General features: G+C 48.9%; 1 protein-coding gene across 4 annotated transcripts in view; it reads right to left on the bottom strand.

Annotated features, from left to right (window-relative positions):
- The window catches only part of LOC140724815 (nesprin-2-like), a 288,546-nt gene that overhangs the window by 225,268 nt on the left and 43,242 nt on the right, over positions 1–20,036 (bottom strand). For 3 of the 4 annotated variants that reach the window (XM_073039456.1, XM_073039454.1, XM_073039453.1), the window contains exons 18-23: positions 17,008–17,558; positions 15,373–15,552; positions 13,328–13,478; positions 10,868–11,026; positions 7,925–8,095; positions 3,807–3,908 (exon numbers count right to left, since the gene is read on the bottom strand). In XM_073039456.1, the coding sequence (XP_072895557.1) occupies positions 3,807–3,908; positions 7,925–8,095; positions 10,868–11,026; positions 13,328–13,478; positions 15,373–15,552; positions 17,008–17,558 (1,314 nt within the window). The remainder of the gene's footprint in view (positions 1–3,806; positions 3,909–7,924; positions 8,096–10,867; positions 11,027–13,327; positions 13,479–15,372; positions 15,553–17,007; positions 17,559–20,036) is intronic. The other variant, XM_073039455.1, reaches the window with a different exon arrangement.

Here is a 20,036-nt window from a genome sequence, read left to right on the forward strand (position 1 = left end):
GCAGCCCACGGGCTGCATGGAGCCTGCTTTCGGGCCAATGCGGATACCCTGGGTGTTGCCCCCAGAAATCATGTACATGCTGACGGGAGTCACGTATCCACCAGGCGGGGGAATGGCAGCAAGTTCCCTCCCCTGAACAACAACAGTGGGCAAGTTAGTTTTCACCACAATCTGGCGGTTCCTGGCCCCATTCCTATTTACATAGAACATTACAGCTCAGTTGTGCCAACCTTTTAACCAAATCACCCCTTTCCTCCAGTTTCCTTTCATCCATGTGTTTATCTGAGAGCCTCTTAAATGTCCCTAATGTATCCGGGTCTGTCACCACCTTGGAAGAGCGTTCCACACACCAATCATTATGTTTTTTTAAAAAAAATCTGCCTCTGACATCTCCCCTATACTTTCCTCCAATCTCAGTAAAATTAGACCCCCTCATACTAGCCACCTCCACCCTGGGGAAAAGGTCTCTCTCTGGCTATCTGTTCTATCAATGCCTCTTATCATTTTGTACATCCCTATCAAGTCATGTTGCTTCACTCCAGAGCAAAGTCCTATCTCCCTCAACCTCCCCTCATAAGATGTCCACAAAGAGTCTGTCCTCCCCGTGGGATGCGTGGGTTTCTTCCAGGTGCTCTGGTTTCCTCCCACAGTCTAAAGACGTACCAATTGGTAGGTTAGCTAGACGTCGTAAATTGCCCCGTGGTTAGGCTAATATTGAATCGGTGATTGCTGGGGCGGCTCTTGAACTCAATCACCCCACTAATAAAGGCCAACACATCATGCACATTCTTAACCACCCTATCAACACATAGAGCAACTTTTGGCCTTCTGTGGGCATGTTTTTAAACCATTCTGAAATTCTGGGATTTGGAAATTCAATTTCCCAAATAGCTCTGAAGCTACCCACACCCCAAAACCATAGACTCCTTGTATTGCAAGCCAAAGACACCCCCAAGCTGATGCTCATACACAAACCCAAAGATCATAAACCCAAGATCCCTGGACCCGATCTCTACATTGGGTCCCATATCCAGATTTCCTGACCCATCAACTTCAGGCACTCAGACCAAAGACCCCAGACTCATAACCTTCCCTAGCCATCAGCCTGAATCCCCTCCTAAACAGTTGTCCCAGAGTCAGATAGTTTTCAATGCACTGTTGTAATGATCTGTGTGAACAGTATGCAAAGCTCAAAGTTCAGACTAAATCTAATATCAAATTACGTCTACGTTACCATGTGTTACCTTGAGGTTCATTTTCTTATGGGGTTTTACAGGAAAAATAATGAAATACAACAGAATATACAAAAAAACATACATAAACAAAGACTGACAAACGACCAATGTGCAAAAGGCAAACTTTATAAATAATAAAAAATAATCATAATACTGGGAATATGAGATGTAGAGTCCTTGAAAGTGTTGAAAGTGAGTCTGTAGGCTGCAGAGTTAAGTTATCCATGCCAGTTCAGTAGCTTGAAGATAAGCTTTTCACTGTACACCTTGGTACACGTGACAGTAATAAACCCATTTACCAATTTACTATTCTCTGTTTGAAGACAGAGATGACTGCCCTGATCCTGACAACATCAGGCAGAGATTCAACACTCTTGACAAGGGGATATACGACACACTCGACATTTAAACTCTTTTTAAGTGTGGAGATACTAATATGTAACCCTTGTCGACTAACTACAAAGGGTAAAAATTGTCAAAGATTGCAAACACATTGTCTGGGATAAATGTACAAAGGGCAAGACCCTTAACAGTGTTGATGAGCAGAGGGATCTTGGGGTCCAAGTTCATAGATCCCTGAAAGGGGCTACCCAGGGTGATAGGGTGGTAAAGAAGGCTTATGGGATGCTTGCCTTTATTAGTCGAGACATTGAGTTCAAAAGTCAGAAAGTCATGTTGCAGCTTTATAAAACTCTAGTTAGGTCACAACTGGAGTATTGCGTACAGTTACTTTATAGGAGGATGTTGAGGTTCTGGGGTGGGTGGTTTACCAGGATGCTGGCTGGATTAGCGGGCACGAGCTAGCAGGAGAGGATGGACAAAGTTGGTTTGTTTTCTCCGGAGCGGCGGTTCCTTTCTGAGTCCTGTAGTGCACAGGGCAACAACCTTGCCCTTTCTTTAACACTCTTGCCTGTTTTTTATGAGGCTGAGTTGCTAGCTTGACACTCAACCCAGCACGGATGGAATACGTGCGAAGAGCTGGCCAGATTGGAACCCGGGACCACTCGCCTCCAAGGCCAGTGCGGATGCTGCTGCACCACCGGTCAGCTACAAGGGGAGATCTGGTCGAGGCTTATAAGATTATGAGAGGCACAGAGTGGACAGACAGTACCTTCCACCCCCACCCAGGGTCGAAATGTCTGATATGAGACAGCATGCATTTAAGGCAAGAGGGGGTTAAGTTCAAAGGAGATGCGAGGGGGCAAGTTCTTTATTCACATTGAGGGTGGTGGTGCCTGGAACGTGCTGCCTGGGGTGGTGGAAGAGGCAGACACATTGGGGACTTTCAAGAGAAGTTTAGATAGGCACGTGAATGTGTGGGAAATGAAAGGAGGTGGACAAGGTGGCAGAAGGGATTAGTTCAACTGGCAATGTGATTACTCATTTACTAGGTTCAGCACAACGTTGTGGGCTGAAGGGCCTGCCCTCTGCTGAACTCTTCTACGTTCCATATTAAATGCAATCTTCGTACACATTACTATTTTAAGTGCATATTTTCACTTTGGTGATGTTAAACTAATTAAATTGAATCCCCTAATTATATCATTCATAGAATATTTAGAACATTGAACATTACAGCTTCGTTCAGGCCCTTCGGCCCATGATGCCGTGCTGACCTTTTAACCCTTCACTCTTGCACTACCCTCCATTTTTCTTTCATCCACGTACCTATCCGCAGTAAGAGTCTCTTAATGAATCTGTCTCTATCACCACATCTGGCAGCCGTTTCCTGCACCCACATCAGTAATTATATACTAAAGTTATATTTTTATTTCCTTTACAAGGACGGGAAATAAATGCAATCATGCCTGCTGCCTTGATAACCCCGGCAAGTCTAACAGTTTACTCTACATAACTCTGCCACCTCCCCACCTTTGTATTCAGTTCCCCAAACAGTAAACAATAGCACTTCCGTAATGACTCACTGTACCTGCACACCAGCCATTTGTAAATCATGTCCTACAACACCCTGATCCTCTGTGTCACAGAGCTCAACCATCTCTCACTATTTCAATAATACGCTTATGAACTTAGCAGACAGAACTCAGAACAGTATTGGGACGTAAAAGATGCAGCTCAGGAACAGGCCCTTCAGTCCATTCTCTCTGTGCTGAACACAATGCTGAATTAAATTAAATTGCTTCTGCCTGCACATGACTTAAAACCCCTCACCCACCCACCGACCTCCCCCTCGCCTGCTCTCACCAATCATCTACCAGCTTGTCCTCCTTCTCCTCCCTCCACCTTCTTATTCTGGTTTCATCCCTCCTCCCTTCCCAGTCCTGATAAGAGGCCTCGGACTGAAACGTCAACTCCTATCTGGTCACGGGGAGAACGTAGAAACTCCTTACAGACAGCTACAGGAATTGAACCCCGATCTCACAGCTGTAGCTGCAATAGCGTTACGCTACCCTGCCACCTCACCATGGCCTACCGTTCCACAGAACATACGATCAATGTCCCGTGCCAATTCAGAGTGAAACCTTGCCACCCCCTCTCCCACCCACCTCACCCTCTCAGCCACCCGTCCGGCAGAAGGGAGCTCCGTTGCCGTGGAGACCCCTCCCTTACCTGTAACTCAAGCGGCACCTCCTCCCACTCCAGCAGCTTCTGGATCCTCAATACCTTCTCACGGAAGGAGTGGACCTCCTGTTCCCGTGCCCGAGCCTGGTCCTGGGGTGGGGGGGGGGGGGTGGAGTGAGACAGGACAATCAAGCGGGCAGAGGCGACCAACGGTCCAGCACACCCTCTCAGTCCGGAGCTGCAGGCCAGACCCAGATACACTCAGCCCAGCACCGACTGGAGTTTATAGACCAGCTTTGTAACACGTACATCAAAACATCGACACGTACAGTGAGGGATGTCGTTTGTGTCAATGACCCACACAGTTTGAGGATGTGCTGGGGGCAGCCCACAAATGTCACCGTGCTTTCAGCACCAACACAGCATGCCCACACCTCACTAACCCTGACCCACATGTCTTTGGATTGTGGGAGGAAACCAGAGCACCTGGAGGAAACCCACGCGGTCATGAGGAAAATGTAGAAACTCCTTACAGCCAGCGGCAGGAATTGATCCCCAATGTTACAGCTGGCAGTGCAACGTGCTATACTAACCACAGTGCCACTGTGCCACAGCGACTGGTGTAAACATGCAGCTTGCGACCAAGGACAATATTTGGATGAAGACTGGAAAAACTCTCAAGGCAGGGTCCAAAAATTCCTGAGGTTTTGATGGTGGTAAAGTTCATGGAGATATCTGGGAATGCCTCCCTTATTTATCAAAGGCTGGCTTTGTTATAGGAAGGACGTGGTAGAGAGGGTGCAGAGGAGATTTACCAGGATGCTGCCTGGATTGGAGAGCATGTCTTAGGAGGACAGGTTGAGTGAGCTAGGACTTTTCTCCTTGGAGTGAAAGAAGATGAGAGAGGTGACTTGATCATCTCGTAAAGATGATAAGAGGCACAAATAGAGTGGAGAGAGACATTTCCCAGGGCAGAAATGGCTAATACGAGGGGACAAATTTTAAGGTGATTGGAATAAAGGATGTGGGGGTGGGAATGTCAGAGGTAATTTTATTTTTAAACACACTGAGAGTGGTGTGTCAGTGGAGCACCCTGCCGGGAATGGTGATAGAGGGGGATATATTAGAGACAGTTAAGAGACTATTAGATAGGCTCATGGATAAAAGAAAAAGAGAGGGTTACATGGGAGGGAAGAGTTAGGTTGAAAGGTTGGCACAACCTCGTAAGCTGAAGGGCCTGTACTGTTCTACGTTCTAATGCTGGTGCTGGATACAATATTAGTTAGACTGAGCACTGACACAGGGAGGACATAACTGCACCAGGGAGTCACAAGGCTGGTGACAAAGTTGCAAAACCGTGACTGAGGGAAGATTGGAGAGATTGGGTTTGCTTTCTTTGGAGTCCGGAAGGCCGAGGAGAGATGCCACTCATCTAGATGGGGTGTCCAGTGCAGTTTCAACAGGCAATGCCTCAAGAAGGTGGTACCTACCATTAAGGACCCTCAGCATCTAGGACATGTTCATCAAACACAGAACATAGAACAGCACAGTACAGGCCCTTCCATGCACAATGTTGTGTCGATGTTTTACCCCACTAAGATCAACCTGACCCTTCCTTCCCACATAGCCCTCCATTTTTCTATCATCCATGTGCCTGTCCAAAAGTCTCTTAAATGCCCCTGACTCATCTGCCTCTGCCACCACCCCTGGCAGCACACTCCACACACCCATCACTTTATAAGAGTACTAGATAGGGTAGACACTTGGTGTCTTTTCCCTAGAGTATTTGCCTGCTTATGAACCCATGAACACCACCTCATTATTCACACTACTTATTTATATGTTTATATATTTCTTAAATGCAGCATAATTTTTAAAAGTAATGCACTGCTCTGCTACCACAAAACAAAGTTCACAACATATCTCAGAGGTAGTAAGCCCGATTCTGAATTGGGGGGGGGGGTGGTGTAAAAGGGCATCACGGGGATACAGACCCCCTGAGTGAGTGGGATGGAGGGAGTTTGGCAGGTGGGACATAAAGTGGATGGATGTCAGGTCATCACTCTGGTATACAAAATAATAAAGCAGGGAAATTCAAGGGAAGAAAAGCAGAAATAATGTTTCTGATCACGAACTACGGGAGTTGGGAAAGAGGGAATATTGACTTGATTTAACCTGTGGAGAGAATGGGACAGGGATGGACAGGACAAAAGGACCATCCGTGACAAGGTTACCATGGGGATAAGCTGCTGAGGTCATCAGGTCAATAATTTATTGTTGTGGGGGGGGGGGGGGGGGTTGCTAATGAATGAAAGCTGCCGACTGAGGCCAGTCAGAGTGGGAGCACAAAAGACTTAAATGGTGGAAAGGCAGGTGGGACACGAGTGTTTTTGTTTTTCCCTCCAGTTCTCACGAACCCTGATGCTGCCTGGTCAGTTCTCACAGAGGCAGGGCACGTCGAGCTCCCCACTACACCTGGCTAGGGGGAATGAGCCTGTACTTTACCTGATGTGGACAAATAAATTACAGCATACCTGTAAACTCAGTCCACTGTGCTTAAACCTGCAGTACTAGTTCGGGAAGTTCAGATTCTTGGCCTTGCCTTTTATACTGGGCTCCCTTCCTGTACCTCTCCCACGCCCTAGTTTCAATCTCTCCATTTCTCTCTCTCCCCATCTATCCCTCTCTGTCACTCTCAGTCAATCCCTCCTTCTCTGTCATACACACTCTTTTCCACGTTCACCTGATGTCTCCCTATCTTTCTCAGAATCAGAATCTCAAGTCAAAGTAAATTTTCTTATCAAAGTGTGTATCTGACACCTCGAGATTCATTTTATTGCAGGCATTTGCAAGAAAATATATATAACAAAGACAGACAAATAACCAATCAGCAAAAAAAGACAAACTGTGCAAATTCTTTAAAAAAAATTAATTAAAAGTGTAAATAAAATACACTGAGAACGTGAATTGTAGAGTCCCTGAAAGTGAGTCTGTGGGTTGGGCAGTCAGTTCAGATTTGTGGCGAGTGAAGTTATCCAAGCTAGTTCAGGCGCCTGCTGGCTGTTCCCTTTTCCTGAACCTCTCTCTCGGACCCACCCCTTCCCCATTTCCTCCGTCCTTCATTCGCTCCCCATCTCTGGTGCTGAAGAACTGACAGACCAACAAGGACAGGAAAGTGCCCCAGGTGGGGGGAGTGAAGGCATGTTACTGTCCTACCTTCCCAGGATTTCTGGTCGGTCCCTACCTCCCGTACAGGTGGGCTGCACCACGCCCTGCCTGGAATGCGGAGATACCGGACTGTCTGACGGTTCGTAAAGTGAAAGTAAAATTCTAACAGTGGTATGTGGGGAGGAGATTACACCACCATCTATTTCCTAACCAAACACACACACTGCTTTGTGAAAGCTGGAGGAAGAGGGTTGGATAATTAACCTAACTTAACCCTTTAGGTGCTGGATGCTTTTTGGAACTTCTGCAGACTCTGGGTTTGATTCATCCCACAGATGTCCAATCTGACCTTGCACAGGGAGGAGCGGTACTGAGGGAGGGTCACACTGTGTGAGGGTTGGTACTTTGGGAGGGGCGGTACTGAGGGAGGGTCACACTGTGTGAGGGTTGGTACTTTGGGAGGGGCGGTACTGAGGGAGGGTCACACTGTGTGAGGGTTGGTACTTTGGGAGGGGCGGTACTGAGGGAGGGTCACACTGTGGGTGGGGTGGTGTTCACTGTTCACAGAAAAGCTGAGGATCTCCCTGTACCCAGAATTTTTTACTTAATCCAAACCCAAAACTGCCAAACACTCTTCATCCTGTGACTGGGATCTTGCTGTTCACATTGGTCACCACCAGCATGAGCAGCCCTCAGAGTGAGGCTTCTGACCATCTCCTCAGCCTCACCTGGCCGAGCACATGGAGTTGTCTCCACCCCTCCACGGGCTCTGTCTACACTTCTCACCGCCTCAGTACAGCAGCCGGTGTAACCAAAGGCCCCACCCACCCTGGTCTTCTCACTTCTCTCCGTCTGCCGGCACTGCACTTTCCCTGCAACGGTAATACTTCAATCTGCATTGTTATTGCTTTCCCTTGTATTGCCTCAATGTGCTGTTGTAACAAAGCAATATATCCGGAAGGCATGCAAAACAAAGTTTCTGTCGTGAACCAACTTACCGCACTCCCCCCATCCAGCGGCACTGGCCCCCGGTGGCCCACACTCTCCCCCGGCGGATCCTCCCTCCGCTGCACTCGCTCTCCCATCCTCCTGCCACGCTCGGTGAGATTGTCCCACAGGCTCAGAGCCTGCTGCAAGCTGCAGCCGTAATTCTCCAACCTCTCCGTCACCTGCCGAGAAACACGGGATCATTACCAGGCGACAGCACCGCGCCAATACACGTGTTCACACATGGCACATGTATGGAGCACCTCAGTTACTGGGAAAGGTTGGATAGGTTAGACTTTATTCCCTAGAACATAGAAGATTGAGGGGAGATTTGAAGGAGCTATGCAAAATCATGAATGGTATAGACAGGGTAAATGCTTTTTGCACTGAGGTTGGTTGAGACTAAAACTAGACTCGGGGTGAAAGGGGAACTATTTAAGGGAACCTGATGGGGACTTCTTCACTAAGAGGGTAGAATGAGCTGCCAGTGAAAGTGTTGGATGTGGGTTTGATGGTAACATTTAACCATATAACAATTACAGCACGGAAACAGGCCATCTCGGCCCTTCTAGTCCGTGCTGAACGCTTACTCTCACCTAGTCCCACTGACCCGCACTCAGCCCATAACCCTCCATTCCTTTCCTGTCCGTATACCTATCCAATATTACTTTAAATGACAATACCAAACCTGCCTCTACCACTTCTACTGGAAGCTCGTTCCACACACCTACTACTCTCTGAGTAAAGAAGTTCCCCCTCGTGTTACCCTTAAACTTTTGTCCCCTAACTCTCAACTCATGTCCTCTTGTTTAAATCTCCCTTACTCTCAATGGAAAAAGCCTATCCACGTCAACTCTATCTATCCCCCTCATAATTTTAAATACCTCTATCAAGTCCCCCCTCAACCTTCTACGCTCCAAAGAATAAAGACCTAACTTGTTCAATCTTTCCCTGTAACTTGGGTGCTGAAACCCAGGTAACATTCTAGTAAATCTTCTCTGTACTCTATTTTATTGACATCTTTCCTATAATTCAGTGACCAGAACTGTACACAATACTCCAAATTCAGCCTTACCAATGCCTTGTACAATTTTAACATTACATCCCAACTCCTATACTTAATACTCTGATTTATAAAGGCCAGCATATCAAAAGCTTTCTTCACCACCCTATCCACATGAGATTCCACCTTCAGGGAACTATGCACCATTATTCCTAGATCACTCTGTTCTACGGCATTCTTCAATGCCCTACCATTTACCATGTATGTTCTATTTGGATTATTCCTACCAAAATGTAGCACCTCACACTTATCAGCATTAAACTCCATCTACCGTCGTTCAGTCCACTCTTCTAACTGGCCTGAATCTCTCTGCAAACTTTGAAAACCTACTTCATTATCCACAACGCCACTTACCTTAGTATCATCTGCATACTTACTAATCCAATTTACCACCCCATCATCCAGGTCATTAATGTATATGACAAACAACATTGGACCCAATACAGATCCCTAAGGCACACCACTAGTCACCAGCCTCCAACCTGATAAACAGTTATCCACCACTACTTTCTGGTATCTCCCATCCAGCCACTGTTGAATCCATTTTACTACTTAAATATTAATACCTAACAATTGAACCTTCCTAACTAACCTTCCGTGCGGAACCTTGTCAAAGGCCTTACTGAAGTCCATATAGACAACATCCACTGCTTTACCCTCGTCAACTTTCCTAGTAACCTATTAAAAAAATTCAATAAGATTTGTCAAACATGACCTTCCATGCACAAATCCATGTTGACTGTTCCTAATCAGACCCTGTCTATCCAGATAATTATATGTACTATCTCTAAGAATACTTTCCATTAATTTACCCACCACTGACGTCAAACTGACAGGCCTATAATTGCTAGGTTTACTCTTAGAGAAGGTTGAACAAGGACAGGGATGGGAGGGGTATGGAGGGCTATGCTCCAGGTGCAAGTAGATGGAACTAGGCAGAAGACCAGGTTGACATGGGCTAGATGGGCTGAAGGGCCTGTTTCTGTGCTGTAGAGCTCTATGATTCATTCAGAGCAGGGGGTTATAAACACGGGTGTCCACCCAGGACATGCACATAGAGCATACGTGCATACTGGCAACGCAGAACAAACACGTGTAGCATCAGCACAGAGCATCAACACGTTCAGCACACAACGTTCCATGACCAGGGAGAAGATGGACCGAGGTTGAGCTGACAGAAGATTAAAGATTAGCTTTATTTGTCACATATCCATGGAAACATACAGTGAAGTCTACCATTTGTGTCAACGACTAAGACAGTCCGAGGATGTGCTGGAGGGCAGCCTCCAAGTGTCACCATGCCTCTCACACCAACATAGCATGCCCACAACTCACTAACGCTAATCTGTATGTCCTCGGAATGTGGGAGGAAACCGGAGCGCCCGGGAGCTGACATGGTCATGGGGAGAACGTACAGACGGCAGCAGGAATTGAACCCTGATCACTGACTCCTGGCGCTGTTGTTAGGCACAGGAGTACATACAGCCAGAGACTCATTCCACCAAGATGTAACACTGAGCGTCTTAGGAAGTCATTCCCGCCTGTGGCCATCAAACTTTACAACTCCTCCCTCAGAGTGTCAGACACCCTGAGCCAATAGACTGGTCCTGGACTTATTTCCACTTGGCATGATTAACTTATTATTATTTAATTATTTATGGCTTTATATTGCTATATTTCGTCACTATTCTTGGTTGGTGTGGCTGTAACGAAACCCAATTTCCCTCGGGATCAATAAAGTATGTCTGTCTGTAAATCGTTATGCTAACCGCTACACTATCGTGTCACACCCTCCCCCCCCCCCCCCCCCCCCCCCCATTACCACGGAAGAAGCTGGAATGTGGTTGGGAGCCATCGTGAAACACCAGCTCCTCATCCTGAGGGCACTTACGTCCAGCCACTGATCCACCAGGTTTTCTGCTTCCCGCTGGAAAGGCAGGGACTCCGATTCCGTGATCCTGCGCAGGTTGGACTGCAGATGCCAGCAGACGTTCTTCAGTTTGTCCAGCATCTCCTGCTTATCACTGAGATCCTGCCTGGCCTCATCAACCTGTTGGTGCAATGGAGGAGTGAGCAACACCCCAGTTCCCACAGGAGTCAACCACAGGCCAGGCAGCACAGAGATCATTCAGCCCAGCCACTCTCTGCTAGCACGTCACAGGGTACTTGTGGAAGGGTTTGGCACTAGAAGTCTGCAGTAAGGCAGGACTGAGGTAGGGTCTCACTGAGGGATGGGCAGTACTGAGGGAGGGTCACACTGTGGGAGGGTCTCACTGAGGGATTGGCAGTACTGAGGTAGGGTCTCACTGAGGGATGGGCAGTACTGAGGGAGGGTCACACTGTGGGAGGGTCTCACTGAGGGATGGGCAGTACTGAGGGAGGGTCACACTGTGGGAGGGTCTCACTGAGGGATTGGCAGTACTGAGGTAGGGTCTCACTGAGGGATGGGCAGTACTGACAGAGGGTCACACTGTGGGAGGGTCTCACTGAGGGATGGGCAGTACTGAGGGAGGGTCACACTGTGGGAGGGTCTCACTGAGGGATGGGCAGTACTGAGGTAGGGTCTCACTGAGGGATGGGCAGTACTGAGGGAGGGTCACACTGTGGGAGGGTCACACTGAGGGATGGGCAGTACTGAGGGGTCGGTCACACTGTGGGAGGGTCTCACTGAGGGATGGGCAGTACTGTGGGAGGGTCTCACTGAGGGATGGGCAGTACTGAGGGGTCGGTCACACTGTGGGAGGGTCTCACTGAGGGATGGGCAGTACTGAGGGGTCGGTCACACTGTGGGAGGGTCTCACTGAGGGATGGGCAGTACTGAGGGAGGGTCACACTGTGGGAGGGTCTCACTGAGGGATGGGCAGTACTGAGGTAGGGTCTCACTGAGGGATGGGCAGTACTGAGGGAGGGTCACACTGTGGGAGGGTCACACTGAGGGATGGGCAGTACTGAGGGAGGGTCTCACTGAGGGATGGGCAGTACTGACAGAGGGTCACACTGTGGGAGGGTCTCACTGAGGGATGGGCAGTACTGAGGGAGGGTCACACTGTGGGAGGGTCTCACTGAGGGATGGGCAGTACTGAGGTAGGGTCTCACTGAGGGATGGGCAGTACTGAGGGGTCGGTCACACTGTGGGAGGGTCTCACTGAGGGATGGGCAGTACTGAGGGGTCGGTCACACTGTGGGAGGGTCACACTGAGGGATGGGCAGTACTGAGGGGTCGGTCACACTGTGGGAGGGTCTCACTGAGGGATGGGCAGTACTGTGGGAGGGTCTCACTGAGGGATGGGCAGTACTGAGGGGTCGGTCACACTGTGGGAGGGTCTCACTGAGGGATGGGCAGTACTGACAGAGGGTCACACTGTGGGAGGGTCTCACTGAGGGATGGGCAGTACTGAGGGAGGGTCACACTGTGGGAGGGTCTCACTGAGGGATGGGCAGTACTGAGGTAGGGTCTCACTGAGGGATGGGCAGTACTGAGGGAGGGTCACACTGTGGGAGGGTCACACTGAGGGATGGGCAGTACTGAGGGGTCGGTCACACTGTGGGAGGGTCTCACTGAGGGATGGGCAGTACTGTGGGAGGGTCTCACTGAGGGATGGGCAGTACTGAGGGGTCGGTCACACTGTGGGAGGGTCTCACTGAGGGATGGGCAGTACTGAGGGAGGGTCTCACTGTGGGAGGGTCTCACTGTGGGAGGGTCTCACTGTGGGAGGGTCTCACTGAGGGAGGGGCAGTACTGAGGTAGGGTCTCACTGAGGGAAAGACAATACTGAGGGAGGGTCACACTGAGGGAAAGACAATACTGAGGGAGGGTCACACTGTGGGAGGGGTGTTGCTGTGGGAGGGGCGGTACTGAGGGAGGGTCACACTGCGGGAGGGGTGTTGCTGAGGGAGGGTCACACTGTGGGAGGGGTTGTATTGAGGGAAGGTCACTCTGTGGGAGGGGTTGTATTGAGGGGGTGGTACTGAGGGAGGGTCACTGTGGGAGGGGTGTTGCTGAGGGAGAGTCACACTGAGGGAGGGTCACACTGTGGGAGGGGTGTTGCTGAGGGAGAGTCACACTGAGGGAGAGTCACACTGTGGGGGGGTGGTAATGAGGGAAGGTCACTCTGTGGGAGGGGCGGGTACTGAGAGAGGATCACTACGAGAGAAGCAGTGTTTTGGGTTCTGTCTGCATACAGCAAGTCATTGTGAAATACCCATTGAAGGAATGCTAAAAATGGATAATGATCTATCAGCAATCATCCCATCCTCCCCAAAGGCATTCATCCAGACAGACAACATCTCAGTGCACTGGAGCAGTTCCTCTGCTCAGATTACAAGGCCCAGAGCTATCACCCATACTTACATCTCTCACTAGCTGCTGGAGCTTTTCTTTCGTCATGTAAGACGAGTGTCGTGCAGTCAGATTCTTGCCCTTCTCTATGGTGGAGAGCAGGTCCTTCTTGTGAGTTTGGAACTCCCTCAGGAAGTCCACCAACAGAGAGCACTGGTCCTGCCTGGAGACACAAAGGAGTTGTGTTGTGGCACTGAACAACAGGCTGCCCTTGCTAAGTGTTGAGAGAGTGTTGTGGTCGAAAGTCCAGATCAAAGCCAGAAAGATGATCAGAGGTCCAGATCATAGTGCAAAGGTTAATTGGAAGTCAAAATCAAAGCCAAGGTCAATCTGAGATCTGAATGAAAGGTTGATTGTAAATCCAGAAGCTGAGGCCCAAAGACTGAAGCCCCAAGTCTGTGAATCTCTACGAGTCCACTGGGGAAGTCAGGACCCAGTGTCTGCAAATCTACGAGTCCACTGGAGGCTGGAGGCCGAAGAAGACGGCCTGCCTTGGGCTTCGAGGACGATGCATGTGCCTTTGGGAGCGAGGGAGGAACATGGCTTATCTTGCTGTTGTTGTTTTGTCAAGTGTTGTGTTCTGTTTCGTTGTGTCCTGCGACACTCTGCCTAGCATTGTGGGCATGCTATGCTGGCGCTGGAAGACGTGGCGACACTTACAAAGTACCCCCAGCACTTCCTTGAGTGTGTTGGTTATTAATGTGAATAACGTGAATTATTAATTGTGAATTGTGAATTATTAATGTCTGGGCACTGGTGTTCAGTCAATTGGGAAGAACTTGGGTGAGGTTTGGAGGGGGTGCTAGGATGCTCCCTGGATTAGAGGGTTTGTATTATAATGAGAGGTTGGACACATTGGGTTTAATTTCCCTGGAGTGGCAAAGGCTGATAGAGATGAGCAAGATTATAAAAGGCATAACCTCTTACAGTGGACTGAGTGGACAGCCAGGACTGGTCGCCTCATTATAGGAAGGATGTAGAAACTTTAGAAAGGGTGTAGAGGAGATTTATCAGGATGCTGCCCAGGCTAGAGAGCATGTCTATAGGTTAAGGGAGCCTGGGCTTTTGTCTTTCAAGCAAAGGAGGATGAGAGGTGCCTTGGCAGAGGTGTACACGATGATAAGAGGCATAGATTGTGAGATATAGACTATGTGCAGGCAGATGGAACTATCGTGGGCTGCAAGGCCTGTCCCTGTGTTGTACTGTTCTCTGTTCTAGAACTTAAAACATTACAGCACAGTACAGGCCCCTTGGCCAACAATGTTCTGCCAATCTCTTAACCAATTCTAAGATCAATCTAACCCTTCCCTCCCATATAGTCCTCCATTTTTCTGTCACCTATGTGCCTATCTAACAGTTTCTTAAATGTCCCTAATGTATTTGCCTCCACCATCACCCCTGGCACCCACCACCCTCTGCATGAAATAAAAAACTACCTCAACATCCCCCATACTTTGCTCCAATCACCTTAAAATCATTATACCTTGTATTTGCCATTTCTAGCATGTGGATAAAATCTCTGCCTATCCACTCTATGTGCCTTATCATCTTGTACACCTCCATCAAGTCACCTCCTTTCTTCCTTCACCCCTCCCTCGATCTACACAACCCCACAAGACATGCTGTCTACTCCAGGCAGCATCTGTGTACTGTGAATTTCCATGTGCATCTTCTTCCTGACACCCGTGTGCTGCCCAGAACTTGACATACAATATAGTCACAGCAACTGCGAGCTCGTGAGAGATGAGTCACTAACCAGTCCTGAAGATTGCCCACGGTGAGTCCCACACGTTACTAACCAGTCCTGGAGATTGCCCACGGTGAGTCCCATGCGTTACTAACCAGTCCTGGAGATTACCCACGGTGAGTCCCATGCGTTACTAACCAGTCCTGGAGATTGCCCACGGTGAGTCCCATGCGTTACTAACCAGTCCTGGAGATTGCCCACGGTGAGTCCCATGCGTTACTAACCAGTCCTGGAGATTGCCCACGGTGAGTCCCACGCGTTACTAACCAGTCCTGGAGATTGCCCACGGTGAGTCCCACGCGTTACTAACCAGTCCTGGAGATTGCCTGCAGTGACGGTCCATGCCTCTTTGGCAGTCTGGACCATTTGTTGTGCCTCTCCGGCGAGGCTCGGGTTGGAGGTGACCAGCTGCTGAGCCATTTCCCTTAGTTGGGCCAGTTCCTGTTCTGTCTGCTGCAGCTCGCACTCCAACTCATTCAGAGCGTCCAGCCTGGGGGGGTTACAGGGTCACAGTTAGTTCAGACAGCCTCAGACAAGTGTACAGGTGGAGGGGGTGGGGACAGAGACCCGGCTCGAGGACGGAGGGATCGGTTACCCAGCCTCACGGACCAAGGTGTGAGGGAAGCAGAGAGTTACCTCCATGTCAGCCTGCTCGTGGCCCAGGCCAAGCTGGCCATTTCTTCAGGCAGTCGAGGGCTCTGCCCAGGCCGACTGTCTGCCTCTCTTTTGGGGTTATGTTCGCGCCCAGGTGTCCCTGGAAACATCCACTGGTACATTGGCACATTTCTAGCACGAGTGGGCTCAAGTGTGTTGTGGACAGTGACTATTGCATTGCAATTGTAAATACTGTGAATCATCAAGGCTGTACAGGAATGAGACATACCAACTAGTGGAGTGGTGTCGCAGCAACAACCTTGCACCCAACGTCAGTAAGACCAAAGAGCTGATTGTGGACTTCAGGAAGGGTAAGACGAGGGAACACGTACCAATCCTCACAGAGGGATCAGAGGTGGCGAGAGAGAGCAATTTCAAGTTCCTGGGTGTCAAGATCTCTGAGGATCTGACCTTATCGATGCAGCTATATCTCATTGGGAGTTAGAGAAGATTTGGCTTGTTGCACAAACCTCTCGAAAACTCCCACAGATGTACCGTGGAGAGCATTCTAACAGGTTGCATCACCGTCTGGTATGGGGTGGGGGGGGGGGGGGAAATGCTACTGCACACGATCAAAGTAATCTGCAATCAGTCAGCTCCGTCATGGCCACGAGCGTCCTTAGTATCCAGGACATCTTCCACGGCCTGGTGCCTCAGGAAAGCGGCTTCTATCCTTAAGAAAACCCAGCACTCAAGACATGCCCTCTTCTCATATTTACCATCGGGTAGGAGGTAGAGAAGCCTGAAGCCACACACTCAGCAACTCAGGAACAGTTTCTTCCCCTCTGCCATCTGATTCCTAAATGGACGTTGAACCCATAAACACTACCTCACCACTTTTTTAAATTTCTGATTTTGCACTAATTATTTTAATTTGACTATTTATTATATGTACTTAATGTAATTGAGTTTTTTTCTATATTTATCATGTATTGTATTGTACTGTTGCAAAGTTAACAAACTTCATGACATACACCGATGATGTAAAACCTGATTTTGATTCTGAATCTCTCATACTTTCCCCCTGTGAAAAGTGTCGGGAGGGGTGGGGAAGGAGTACAAGCTGGCGAGTGATAAGATGTGAAGTCAACAGGTATAATAGGAGATTACTGGGACCAGGGGTTGAGAGGTGGACAGCGATAACTACGTTGTGATTTGAAATTGTAAACAGAGCACATCATGAAGTGCTGTAATTCTGTCCTTCCGTGGTCCTGTAATAGACTGAAAGAACAACCTCTGGGGAATGGAATGGAGAGTGGTTGGTGGGGGTGTTAATCCCAACGGTGCCTACCTCCCCTGTATGGCCGGAACTGTGGCTTCAGGTAACAACATGGCTTGTGCACGTTGCTCAATTTCTTGCAGGTGTTGGACGAGTCGCTCTTGCCCCACGCGCACCTTCTCCTGAGGCAGATGCTCCTCCCGTCCAGTGGCATCTCTCTCCCGGTCCAGCACCGCCACCAGGTCCTGGCAACGAACCCTGCCGCCCGGACTCCCGTCGCCGAGGCGGAGGCCCGCCGCCTCCAATGTCTCATCCAGCTGTCGGGCCCTAACCCGCAGACGCTCGGCCTCCTCCTCTGACCGCAGGCCGGGTGTCTCTGCCTGCTGCCCCCGTCCAGCCCCATCCCGGGGCTCTGTGGCCCACAGTGACGGCAGGAAACGGTCCAGGCCTCGGAGTGCCGAGGCAGCAGCCTGCATCTGTGCCCCCATCTCCTGACATCGCTGGGCGTAGGCTTGGGCAATGGAGCGAACCGCACGGTGATCGACAGGCTCCAGACTGTCTGGACGCTCACCACACACAGCTTCACAGCCTTCCGTCAGGGTCTCAACTGCAGTCTGAAGTTGCTGCAGAATAAGTAGCAAAGTCTCAGTGCAGAAACAAGCCCTTTGGCCCAACTCTTCTATGCTGACCAAACCCCTTATCTAAGAAATTACGTGCTGCCATTGGAGAGGTTACAGAAGAGCTCAGCAAGAGTGATCTCTGGGATACAAGGGTCAATATTTCAGGAGTGTTTGGTGTCTCTGAGCCTGCACTCACTGCAGTTTAGAAAGATGGGATGGGGGTTTCATTAAAACATAACCAATACTGAAAGGCCTAGACACAGTGGACATGAAAAGGATGCTTCCAGTTGTGGGGGAGTCTAGGACCAGAGGGCACAACCTCAGAGTAGAAGGGCGTCGTTTTAGAACAGAAATGAGGAGGAATTTCTTTAGACAGCAGGTGGTGAATCTGTGAAATTAATTGCCACAGACGGCTGTCGAAGCCCAGTCATTGTGTACATTTAAAGCAGAGGCCAATATGCTCTTGGTAAAGGTTTTGGGGAGAATTCAGGAGGATGGAGTTGAGAAAGTTATTTTATCAGCTATGATAGAATGGCGGAGCTGATTGGATATGGGCCTCAGTCTACTCCTAAGTCTTATAATCTTATTGTCTAAGAAATGCACCTAAACTCATCCCGTTTGCCCAGGTTTGGCACATAGCTCTCTAAACCTTTGCCATCTTTATTCCTGTCCAAGTGTCATTTAAGTGCTGTTATTGCACCTGTCTCAATCACTTCCTCTGACAACTCATTCCATATATTCACCACCCTCTGGGTGAGGAAATTGTCCTTTAGGTCCCTTTTAAATCTTTTGTCTCCTACTGTATGTCTAGCTTTTATTCCCCTTCCCTGGGAAAAAGACTATGTGTGTTCACCCCCCTCCCCCGACAATGGATATATTCACCCCTCGGTCTCCTGTGTTCCAAGGAATAAAGTTGTAGCCTGCCCAACCTTCCCTATAACTCGGGCTCCTAAGTCTGGGCATCATTCTTGTAGATCTCTGTATTCATGCATCTTTCCTTTAGCAAGGTGACAAAAACTGAATGCAATACTCCCACTCATACCTCACCAATATCTTGTATAACTGTAACATCCCAACATCTATACTGAAGGCCAGCATGCCAAATGCCCTCTTCGCCACACTGTCTCACCCGTAACGCTGCTTTCAGCAAAATATGTACTTGTTGTGCCCGACGACACTCCCATGATCTGACCATAAATCCTACCCTGATTTAACTTCCCAAAATGCAACACTTTGCATTGTCAGGAAAATATTCCTTCATAAATCAAAGGTCTGAGGATAGAACTTGAAGTTGGTATATATATTATGTTGAAGTTGTTCAAGACCTAATTATGTGAGGCCTAATTTGGAGTACTGTGTGCAATTCTGGTCACAGGAAGTAAATCAATAATTTTGAAAGAGTACAGAGAAAATTTACAAGATGTTACATGAGGACCTGAGTTATAGGGTAAGCTTGAGTAAGTTATGACTTTATTCCCTGGAGTATAGGAGAATGAGGGGAGATTTAATAGAGGTATACAAAGTTATGAGAGGTATAGATAGAGTAAAAGCAAGCAATTTTTTCCAGTGAGGTTGGGTGAGACTGGAACAAGAGGTCATGGGTTAAGGGCAAAAAGTGAAATATTTAAGGAGAACCTGAGGATGAACTGCTTCACTCAGAGGATGGTGAAGATGTGGAACGAGCTGCCAGCAGAAGTGGAGGATACAGGTTCGATTTCTACATTGAAGAAAAGTTTGGATAAGAATGTGGATGGTAAGGATTTGGAGGGATATAGTCCAGGTGCAGCACAATGGAACGAGAAAGAATAAGAGTTTGGCACAGACTAGATGGGCCAAAGAGCTTGTTTCTGTGCCGTAGTGCTTTATGACTCCATAACTCGAACATAACCTCATGGCTCTTGAACTTGGATCCAATCAGCCAGCTTGCCTTTGATCTGACCAGAAGGACAGCCAATGAGCTCTGTGATTGGACACCGGCTAGGAGGACAGACAATGAGCTCTGTGATTGGACACCGGCTAGGAGGACAGACAATGAGCTCTGTGATTGGACACCGGCTAGGAGGACAGACAATGAGCTCTGTGATTGGACACCGGCTAGGAGGACAGACAATGAGCTCTGTGATTAGACACTGACGGGAGAAAAAACAATAGGTCCTGGAAAGGGGACTCGGCCTGAAACCTTCTGAGTTCCTCCAGCATTTTGTATACTTTGTTCTGGAATTGAAACATCCGCAGAATTTCTTGTGAATAGGATCTGTGATTGGACACTGACTGGGAGGACAGAGGACAGTAAGTTCTGTGATTGGACACTGACTGGGAGGACAGAGGACAATGGGCTCTGTGATTGGACACTGACTGGGAGGACACCCACTTTCTCACTCAGACATTGCCACAAAGCCTGTACATTCTCCCCCAAATACTTCCTGCACCTCATGAGAGCCTCTGCCCTCTGCCTCCACCACCCCCTCAGGCAATGGATTC

The sequence above is a fragment of the Hemitrygon akajei genome, chromosome 3 (assembly GCF_048418815.1).
Source record: "Hemitrygon akajei chromosome 3, sHemAka1.3, whole genome shotgun sequence".
Taxonomy (NCBI): Eukaryota; Metazoa; Chordata; class Chondrichthyes; order Myliobatiformes; family Dasyatidae; genus Hemitrygon; species Hemitrygon akajei.